At 39.5% G+C, this 11,033-nt stretch overlaps 1 protein-coding gene across 2 annotated transcripts in view; it reads right to left on the bottom strand.

Moving 5' to 3' along the window:
• Positions 1-112: 112 nt before the first annotated feature.
• Positions 113-11,033, bottom strand: part of hpca (hippocalcin) — a 52,445-nt gene continuing 41,524 nt past the window's right edge. For both annotated transcript variants that reach the window (XM_083523845.1, XM_083523846.1), the window contains exons 3-5: positions 10,516-10,797; positions 2,063-2,168; positions 113-1,976 (exon numbers count right to left, since the gene is read on the bottom strand). In XM_083523845.1, the coding sequence (XP_083379971.1) occupies positions 1,879-1,976; positions 2,063-2,168; positions 10,516-10,797 (486 nt within the window). In that variant the 3' untranslated portion in view covers positions 113-1,878. The remainder of the gene's footprint in view (positions 1,977-2,062; positions 2,169-10,515; positions 10,798-11,033) is intronic.

Below are 11,033 nucleotides of genomic sequence, written 5' to 3'. Positions count from 1 at the left end.
AAAGTCATTAGGGAAGTCTACATATTTGAGTCTGGAAAAGTATGAAATTTTGAAATGGAATTTGTAGGAACCCTCTGCTTTTCTGCATCATGGAAAACACCTCCAGACAAAGTTTGAAACACAGTTATATTTGTCATCAGTTTTAGCAATAAGGGATGGGGGTGAGGGGCAATCATGATGTCTTCACATGAGTTGTTCATGCAACATAAAAACAAAAAAAAAAAAATAGAGAGAAGTTGCATTAAAGGACCAGAGGCGTGTATGGTCTCGGTACATGGTACTCGGTAATGCGAGAATAAACAAACCTCCATTACCATGCACAAAAAAAAAAAATAACGTAGGAGGTGGATTAAAGCGTTGCAGAAGGGGAGGTGAAATTTTCTCTTGGTTGTTGTGACACCGAGTATGAGCAAGTTGAAGCTTCAATCAAGAGTGTAAATACGCCCTCACTGCGGTAAAATCTTATTTTGGATAAAGAAAGTTTTTTTTTTGCTGTTTTATAGTGTAGTAATGTAGAGCAGTAAAAAAAAAAAAAATCAGGGTAAAAATAAATTAGGGGTTGGGATGAAAAAATAAGAAAAAAAATTGGGGGAATTGAAATCTCAAGTACAATATCAATACAAAACTGTTGGCAGCACGTTTTATATAAAGCACAGACTTTCTGAGAATAATGAATTGAATGCAAAGTCAGATTCTAGAAATGATTAGCTAGATATGAACATTTCTTTCAGATTTTGGGTCGAATGTATTCCTGAAATTGGATTTGTTTTGAAGTAGGGGGATTTGCCACTTAAACCTGGGGCTCAAAAACAGTATTACGTCAAAATTGACACAAAGTGATACTATAAAGTCAACACGCATACACAAATCATGCGCACATCACACTCGCATTCATACACACACAGAGGCGCCTCGTATCGCATGTGCTACAAGTGTCTGATTCCAAACACTTCGAAACATTTCGCCTGATGCAAATCCCATACGATAAAGCTTCGGATCCGGAACGCCAGACTGAATCTTATTATAATACGGTCTTAGAATATTTCGTACGCTTCAGATCTGCAGTTCGGAGACAACCTTGCTTCAAAGGGAGATCACTGCTGCAGGCCTGAAGATGATAGAACACTGATGATTTCACAGATATGAAATCAAAGATAAAACACTACAAAGCAAAAAAAAAAAAAAAAAAAAAAGAGAGAACAAATAAATAACCTTGGAGAAAACAATACATATGTACAAAACCATAGTAATCAAAAACCAAGCGAAATGGAAACAGTGGGATCTTGTACTTAATTAAAAATCATAAGCAAACAAATCCTGACATCCAGTCCACTTTCTGCATATACTGGAGTTGTTTTCTTTTTTTTTTTTTTTTTACGGATTTGGATACTTGAGCTACATAATACTGTCTGAGGAAAAAGGCATCTACACAAGCCTCCTAATATGTTTCATACGTGTTTATACTGTGTGTGTGTGTATATATATAGATATATACACATTTATATGAAAACATAAAGAAAGGAGAATGAAATAAAACCATGACAGCTAGCCATAGGGACGAGAGACTGAGGGCAGGGAAGAGTGAGAGTGCATGCACAATATCCAAGGAAGGGTCCTTCCTTCCAAAAACCGAGCGGCTACAGTATGGTGGCGAAACACCATCGAGCCCTCCGACGAACGAAGCGCAGCAGACATATCAGAAGACGTCTTTGTGGGTGTTGTCTTTGTTCTTCAGGATGTATGTGTGTCCATTTTTCAAAGAAACTAAAAGTATAAACTGATGCACTTTTTTTTTCTCTTAAAACTCTTCCGTCTGAAGCACAAATAACAATGAAAGACGAAAACCTTCATGCACAAATCGCCTGGTTTTTAAAGGACTCAGAACTGCGAGGCGCTGCTGGGGTCGCACTGCAGCAGCCGCACGATGGACGGGTCGCTCTTGGCCCCTTTTATGAACTCCTCCAAAGAGAGCTTACCTGTGTGGAGAGAGCAAGAATGAGAGAGGAGAATGAGGAGTGTACGACAAACAAAAGCTCTAGTCAGCCATAGGTTCGTATCTCACCGTCATTGTTCAAGTCCATTTGTCTGAAGATCTTATCCGTCCTCTTCTCTGGTGTGGACTCGTCGTCTGGCATCTTCATCACAGACGACACCATCTTATAAATAGCCTGTGAAATAAAGAGAACAGTGTTTAGAAGAGTTCTAATATCAATAATACATTTTATGGGAGGTGGCTGCTTAGTGGTTAAGACGTTGGAGTTTGGATTCAAAGGTCATGAGTTTAAATCACAGCCACATCAAGATGCCACTCCTGGGCCCCTAAGCAAGGTCCTTAACCCCATAGCTGCTTAGTTGTATGAATGAGACAATTGTAAAGTCGCTCTGGATAGGGCGAATGCCAACTGCCAAATGCAGTAAATGTAAATGTAAATATGAACAAAAGAACTGCATCGACTGACTTTTCCAGCCATGTCATTTTTATAAAACTGTTCCCACAAAGTTGGAGGTACACAATTGTATAGGATGTCTCTGGATGTGGTAGCATTACATTTTCATTTTTCTTGAACTAGGAGACGCAAATCTGTTCCAGCATGACAATACCGCTGTACACAAAGCCACCTCCATGAAGATATTCTTTACATGAGCCGGAGTGAAAGATCTCCTGCTATAAAGCTCTGACCTCAATCCTATTAAACACCTTTGGGATGAATGTGAATGCTGACTGCACCCCTTGGAGCTGAATGAGCACAAATCTCTACAAGCACACTCCAAAATGTAGTAGAACATCTTTCCAGAAGAGTGAAGGTAATTGTAATGGGACTGAATGTGGAATTGGATGGTGAAAAAGCATCTATAAATATTATGGTCAGGTGTCCAAACGTTTCTTCTCTCGATACAGGTGTCTGACAAATGGCCTAAAGGTCATGACTAATCAGACTTAAGACCACCAAACTGCCACTGCTGGGCCCTTGAGCAAGGCCCTTAACTGCTGAATTGTAAGCCTCTGTTCTCATGCTATTGGTTAATTTAATTCTGCTACATAGCACTCCCTAGTTCCTTTTTCTTCACTGTGTTTTATGGCTTGGCCGGTTTTAAGCCTTTCTGCTTGTCTTCTGACCTCTGCTACAAACTCTGATTAAAATTCTTGGAATTGTCCCAATGAATGTTTCTCCACATATATTTCAAGTAATTCCGAGTCTCGTTCTGTTTATGCGCAGTTCAGTCATTTGTTCACTGCTCAACAATCACATCATTAAATCTACATTCTTACTGAGGCCATAGTTATTAATCATAAAGATCCACTTCTGCTTTTTTTTTTTTTTTGGTTTGGTTTGTGAAGGTCAACACATGCTTCTTCTGAGACATGTGCAGACAGCTACTTCATCTTCCGTATACCCGAGCAAACCCACGATTAGCTCTGAGGCCTCGTTCATCTGCCAAAGGCCTAAATGGTATTAACATGGGGTATGCACGAAAGGGAAAGTTTAAGCACCGTACTTCTCATGCACATACACACAATTCTGAAGATAAACCTTCGTGGAAATGTGTCATGTGTCAACCTTTGAATATGGCCATGCATGCAAAACCCATTAACTAGTGTGTGTTATGAGGTAATCACCAGAACATAACGATGTTTGAAGATTTTGTGCTTTTGTCTAAAGAACAAAGGGGTTTTCCAGGACTATGACAATTGTCTGCTATATTATAACTATCCTGAGTGCCATTTCTTTGGTATAAAATTATTTTCAATTAAAGACAGAAGTTGAAAAACTAAGAAGTGGTACTGTATTTCCCCGAAAATAGGACATACAAGACAAGTGCTTGTAATATAAAACCTACCCCAAAAATAAGCCCTTTTTAAGATCGTCAGCCCGCATTTAAGATAATCTGTGTTCAACATGATACATTGAATTATAAAATAATAAAATTATATATATATAACTTTGTGGCCAGTGAACACAAGGGGCACCAAGGAACAGTGTAAGAAGAGCGTACACCCTGAATGAGACTCAGAACACAAAACGCACTCATATTCACACACAGAGTCACCAATCCACCTAGTGGCATGTTTCGGAGTTGGAAACTGGATAACCAGGAAGAAACCTACATTGACATCCGGAGAACATTCAAAACCTCACACTCAGCTCATAGACTCTGGAACTGTGAAGCAGCAACACTACACCACTGTGTAACCATGCCATCCCCCAAGGAGATCATTAGAATGAAATCTACTGCCTGGAGGACTGCCTACACTGAAATCACAATGTTGCAAGACAACAATCATACTCATGTCATTAATTTGCAAACAAAAAATAACACATGGAAAAAACATTGCTGTTTTCACCACTGGGTCCTAAATATGGATTGAATTTCCTGCTACAGATTATATATGCAAATAAGAACATGAGCAAACAAAATATATCATCTGACAGACGTTTTTGTGTTTTATGCATGTTTCTTTTGTTTATACACAACAAACTAGGTAAAAGACAAAAACATACAAGAATTGGACAGTGAATGACAAAGTTCTGTGATATTTTTGCTCTAACAGAAGAACGTATTTAAGACAAAATAGGAGAGGTTAGCAGGCTGCCTTACACCCAAAGTCAAACATGGAGGTGGGAGCTTAATGGTTTGGGGTTGTTTTGAAACAGGGAATATTAGCAGGAAATACTCAACCAACATACCTACCATTTCATAATTCAACAACATGCAGTTCCATCTGGAGTGCAGTTATTGGAACCAAAGTCACCATACAACAAGCCAATGACCCGAGGCATATGTCCATGCATACATTTTCAACTGACCAGAGCTACCTACACATTCAAGGTTTGTACCAGAGGTCGACCAATAGCTTGGTTGGATTGTACTTGCCAATAACCGATTAATCAACTGATATCAAATGTATACTGGGTAAAAAACAAACATAGCACTCCATGTAAAATAGTACGGAACAAAAAAATTGCTAAATAAAATAAATATTCAAATATGAGTTAATAAATATGGCTATATAATTAATAAATAATAAATATAGCGCTCTGCACGCTCGGCACGCCCCTCTTGTATGTAAAAACATCAGTGATTCACCTCTAGAGGCCGCTCTCGTAATCACAGCGGACCAGAAGCTGGAAAAACTATAGTTTGGATTTTTGTCAATAGCTGAGTTCCAGCAATCAACTATCTGTGCCAATTAATCTGCAAAAACAATAAATCGGTCGACCTCTAATTTAGACTGCATAATAACAAATAAAATCTGGGAGCATTTTTTTTCTTTATTACGCTTTTTGAGATGTAAAAAATAGGAATGTGCCATTATAAATGGCCAACAATATATGCCATCATACCCACCCAGACAGCAGGGCCAATTGTACACTGATCTCGAACAGCTCGCTTTTCACAATCCGCTATTTTTGTGATAACATAAAAGAAATAAGAGGAATGCCTCTCCTACTCCTCTCTATTTTAAAAAATGGTTCAGGATTTAAAAAACGAAACAGCTCTGCGATCACGGCAACGTCCATAAACCTACAGTTAATCCCAGCATTCTAGAGGCAGGGATAAATCCCAGTTAAATTTAACCTTCTAATCCGTAAAAGAACAGCATAATAGCTGCTGCAGCCACCATCCCCCACTACATCTACATAAATCTCCTCACTGGGGTCACTGGCTAGAGGGGTTTCATTCACCACAGAGCTCTGCCTGGTGTGACTGCAGCTAAGTACAAGCTGTGCACGTTGAGCACATACTAATAACGCATTCCCTCATCTCTTTCTCTTTCTCTCTCTCTCTCTCTCTCTCTCTCTCTCTCTCTCTCTCTCTCTCTCTCTCTCTCTCTCTCTCTCTCTCTCTCATTTGTAGTGCGAATTCAGGAGCCTTTGCCTGCAGCTCCTGAACTCGCACTACAAATGAGTATTTGATATAACGAGCCAAAGCATTGCAGCTCTACACCTGAGTGCACTCAGCAGACCCAAGTGTACAGAGTCAGAGATAATATACAGTTAGTCTTTGCCTGACATCCTTTATTAGAATCATGTCAAGCCAGGAAGACTGCACTTTGTCCAAATTTAGAAAGTTGAGTTTTTTCGATGGTGGTAGATCGAATCGAATGAACACACGGCTTTATGACAGGCAACAATTAGTGAATCAGAGCTGCCAATCTGTTATACACATCCATATAGATAGGAAAATCTCGTTATAAAAGCCAGCCGGTACATCACCTATGGTGGGAATATTAGTCGGAGTATTGTAAGAAAAGAAAAAAAACACTGGGGGAAAAATGAAAAATAAATGCAGGCAGGTGTTAAAGATAGCAAGCCATATTTTACTGTTAATATATCAGACTAGATAAAGTGGAGGTTTGCACATGCCGGAGTCTTAAGATTACAATCAGAGACTTCAAAAGTACACACATTCTTTACTCAAGTAAAAGTTCATATATTAATGTTAATGTTAAGTACTGACTACACCTTTTCACTCAAGTTAGAGTAAAGTTTCAGCTCTGATGTACTTAAGTAAAAAGCCATTACAACTACCTGTTTTAGTGCCACGCTGGAGGCACTAAAATAATTTAAAATTTGATTACCGTATTTTCCGGACTATAAGGCGCTACTTTTTTCCCACCATTGAACCCCGCAGCTTAAACAACGAAGCGGCTAATTTATGGATTTTTCCTGGGTTTTTCCCGGTTTCACAATCTTCAAGACAAAAAACGGAGCCCCATAACATTAGACCAATGAAATTGCTGAACGGGTTCAGGTGAACCAATAAAATTCTTTATATTAAATCAGATGCGCTCCCACTGAATCGGGCCGACTACTGTTAGGCTACTGTTTAAATACAAGCTGTGTAACAGACATTGTCTTTCGTTAAAGCCTGTGTAAAGTTCAATAGATTCAATGTAGGAACCTGCGGCTTATAGACAGGTGCGGTGTATTTATGTTCAAAATAAAAATTCAGTGGGCGATGCTCATATTTGGGTGCACTTATTAGTCCGGAAATTACAGTACCTAATAAATGCATCCAGGCTGAACAACCACCATATAGAACCGAGCAGAGCAAAGATAATGATGATCAGGTGATCAGGAATGTCTCATGTCTCAGTCAATGAGAAGAAACATTATTGATCATGTCACCAAATAGATTAAAACTAAAGTAATGAGCCTGGTTTGAAAATGTAAGAAGTAGAAAATACAAATATTTGTGTAAAAAAAAATTAATAAATGAAAGAAGAAAGTTGTCATAAAAATAGATAGTAAAGTAACAATAATAAATAGTTAAGTATTTGTACATTACTTCCCATCTCTGCTTACAATGCAGGTACAAATGCAAGTAATACAATGCTTTATTGGAAAAAAACAAACAAAACAGATTTGTGTTCCAAAGGTAACGCCCATATCAAGTAGAAGGGCATTGGCAGGATGAGAAAACCAAGATAAGACGAGAAAACAAGGCTTAGTATAGACTGGGAGGGGAGCACACAGCGTATACTTCGTGAGTGGATCGAGAATCCTTAATTACTGTGAGTGACCGAGTCGAGGAGAATGTGATCAGGGGAATGTTAACGGGTCTGTGGTGGAAGGGGTTGAAGTCCTCGACAGAGATATTTATGGGCCACATGGTTGTAGTTAGATGCTGATTAATGCCTTGACAAGACAATAAATCCCAATCCCAACACGATCAAATGTCCCTATGTGTATATACAAGCATAACTTTATAACCAGTTACTGGTAAATGAATTACACTGATTATCTCTTCATCATGGCACCTGTTAGTAAGTGGGATATACAGTGAGGAAAATAAATATTTGAACACCCTGCTATTTTGCAAGTTCTCCCACTTAGAAATCATGGAGGGGTCTGAAATTGTCATCGTATGTGTATGTTCACTGTGAGAGACATAATCTAAAAAAAAAAATTTAGAAATCACAATGTATGATTTTTTTTACTATTTATTTGTTTGATACAGCTGCAAATAAGTATTTGAACACCTGCCTATCAGCTAGAATTCTGACCCTCAAAGACCTGTTAGTCTGCCTTTAAAATGTCCACCTCCACTACATTTATTATTCTAAATTAGATGCACCTGTTTGAGGTCGTTAGCTGCATAAAGACATCTGTCCACGCCATACAATCAGTAAGAATCCAACTACTAACATGGCCAAGACCAAAGAGCTGTCCAAAGACACTAGAGACAAAATTGTACACCTCCACAAGGCTGGAAAGGGCTACGGGGAAATTGCCAAGCAGCTTGGTAAAAAAAGGTCCACTGTTGGAGCAATCATTAGAAAATGGAAGAAACTAAACATGACTGTCAATCTCCCTCGGACTGGGGCTCCATGCAAGATCTCACCTCGTGGGGTCTCAATGATCCTAAGGAAGGTGAGAAATCAGCCCCAAACCTACACGGGAGGAGCTGGTCAATGACCTGAAAAGAGCTGGGACCACCGTTTCCAAGGTTACTGTTGGTAATACACTAAGACGTCATGGTTTTGAAATCATGCATGGCACGGAAGGTTCCCCTGCTTAAACCAGCACATGTCCAGGCACGTCTTAAGTTTGCCAATAACCATTTGGATGATCCAGAGGAGTCATGGGAGAAAGTCATGTGGTCAGATAAGACCAAAATAGAACTTTTGGGTCATAATTCCACTAAACGTGTTTGGAGGAAGAAGAATGATGAGTACTATCCCAAGAACATGGGACAGGGCGGCTGCACTGTATTAAGGAGAGGATGACCGGGGCCATGTATTGCGGGATTTTGGGGAACAACCTGTTTCTCAGCGACAGGCCAGAAACCTGACTGATCTAGAGAAGATCTGTGTGGAGGAGTGGGCCAAAATCCCTCCTGCAGTGTGTGCAAACCTGGTAAAAAACTACAGGAAACGTTTGACCTCTGTAATTGCAAACAAAGGCTACTGTACCAAATATTAACATTGACTTTCTCAGGTGTTCAAATACTTATTTGCAGCTGTATCATACAAATAAATAGTTAAAAAATCATACATTGTGATTTCTGGATTTTTTTTTTTAGATTATGTCTCCCACAGTGGACATGCACCTACGATGACAATTTCAGACCCCTCCATGATTTCTAAGTGGGAGAACTTGCAAAATAGCAGGGTGTTCAAATACTTATTTTCCTCACTGTATTAGGCAGCAAGTGAACATTTTGAACTCAAATTTGATGTGTTATAAACAGGAAAATTGGGGAAGCTTAAGGATTTGAGCGAGTTTGACAAGAGATAAATTGTGATTGCTGCAGTGGTCAATATTTATCAAAAGTGGTCCAAGAAAGAAACAGTGGTGAATCGGCGACAGGGTCATGGGCGGCAGAGGCTCATTGATGCATGTGGGGAGCGATCCAACAGAGGAGCGTCTGTAGCTCAAACTGCTGAAGAAGTTAATGCTATTAATGAAATGTTTGTCAGAAATGTTTTGGCAGCAAAAGAGGGACCAACACAATATGAGGCAGGTGGTCATAATGTTGTGCCTGATTGGTATGTACTGATGTAGGTGAGGTGAGGAGGCCTGGGCTGCAGTCAGCATTCAAATTCATCCCAAAGGTTGTTGAGGTCAGGGTTCTATAGCAGGCCACTCAAGATATTCCACTCCAACCCATGTAAAGCATACAAGTAACATGTTCCAGCATGAAAATGCTTATGTGCACAAAGCCAACTCTTTGTGCACGTGAGCATTTTTAGGCTGGAACTTGTTTGGAGTTCTTTATTCATGTGAAATAAAAATGTAATGCTACAGCATACAAAGGCATCCTGTACAATTGTGCATCTATAAACTTTGTGTCAATTATATGGGAAAAATGGCTAGAGTCAGGTGTCCCAATATTTTCGTCTATATAATGAAAATAAAAGTGTGTGTGTTTGTGTACCTGCATGTGTGTGCCTCATTAATGCAGCTTAAGATGTAACATCTGGTGTACTGAGTTGAACTTCTTCTTCATACCCCCCTGTCCTCTACATCTGCCTCTTTTAAACCAACTACCAGCATGTCTTCCCTCACCACATCCATAAACCTCCTCCTTGGCCTTCCTCTTTTCCTCCTTCCTGGTGGCTCCATCCTCAGCATCCTCATCCTACTGATATATATCTTAATCTCACCTCCCTTACCTTGTCTCCAAAACGTCCTACATCCCTCTAATAAACTCGTTTCTAATCCTGTCCATCATCGTCACTCCCTACGAAAATCTCAACATCTTGAGCTCTTCCACCTCTAGCTCCACCTCCTGTCTTTTAGTCAATGTGTACTGAGGTGAACACTGCATTAATATTTACAGCTTTTAGAAAAATTGACACAAGCCCATCTATAACAGAACAGCTTGCATAATCAGCATGTGCAGATTGCCGATTACAGCACAACATCTATAGCAAATGCCACTGAAACATCTAGCAGAGGAACACCAGCGCAACACAACCTACACATGTGCTTTGAACTGACTAAATTTCAGTGGTCAATTCAACATGTTGATTTTTGCAGTAATTTTATCATTATGTTCTCTGACCTGCACAATCTCTAGCATTTCCTCACGACTGATGTACCCGTTGCCATCCAGGTCATACATGCTGAACGCCCATTTTAGCTTCTGATCCAGCTTCCCCCGTGAGGTCACGCTCAGAGCGATGATGAACTCCCGGAAGTCGATAGTGCCATCGTTGTTGGTGTCGAACGTGCGGAACACGTGCTCTGCGAACTTGGAGGCGTCACCGTATGGAAAGAAGTTGGCGTATATCTTCTTGAACTCCTCCACATTCAGGTGGCCGCTTGGGCAATCTTTAAGGAAGCCCTGAAGAACAAAAAAGCCTTAACCTCCTTCAGTTTTATGTATTTATAGCTTACACTCTAAAACAGTATAAAGTAGGGCTGGGTGATATGACAAATATATCATATTGTGATATCTGCAATACTTGATGCATTTTTTTAACGATACATAATTTAGCTAACAAACTCTAGTTATATAAGAACAAATAAAAAAATTATCTTACAAATAATCATATAATTTGTCCAAAAACATAAAAAAAA

The sequence above is a fragment of the Silurus aristotelis genome (assembly GCF_946808225.1).
Source record: "Silurus aristotelis genome assembly, chromosome: 21".
NCBI classification, from domain to species: Eukaryota; Metazoa; Chordata; class Actinopteri; order Siluriformes; family Siluridae; genus Silurus; species Silurus aristotelis.
The sequence above is the reverse complement of the archived record's forward strand: the minus strand, read 5'-3'. Positions and strand labels throughout refer to the sequence as shown.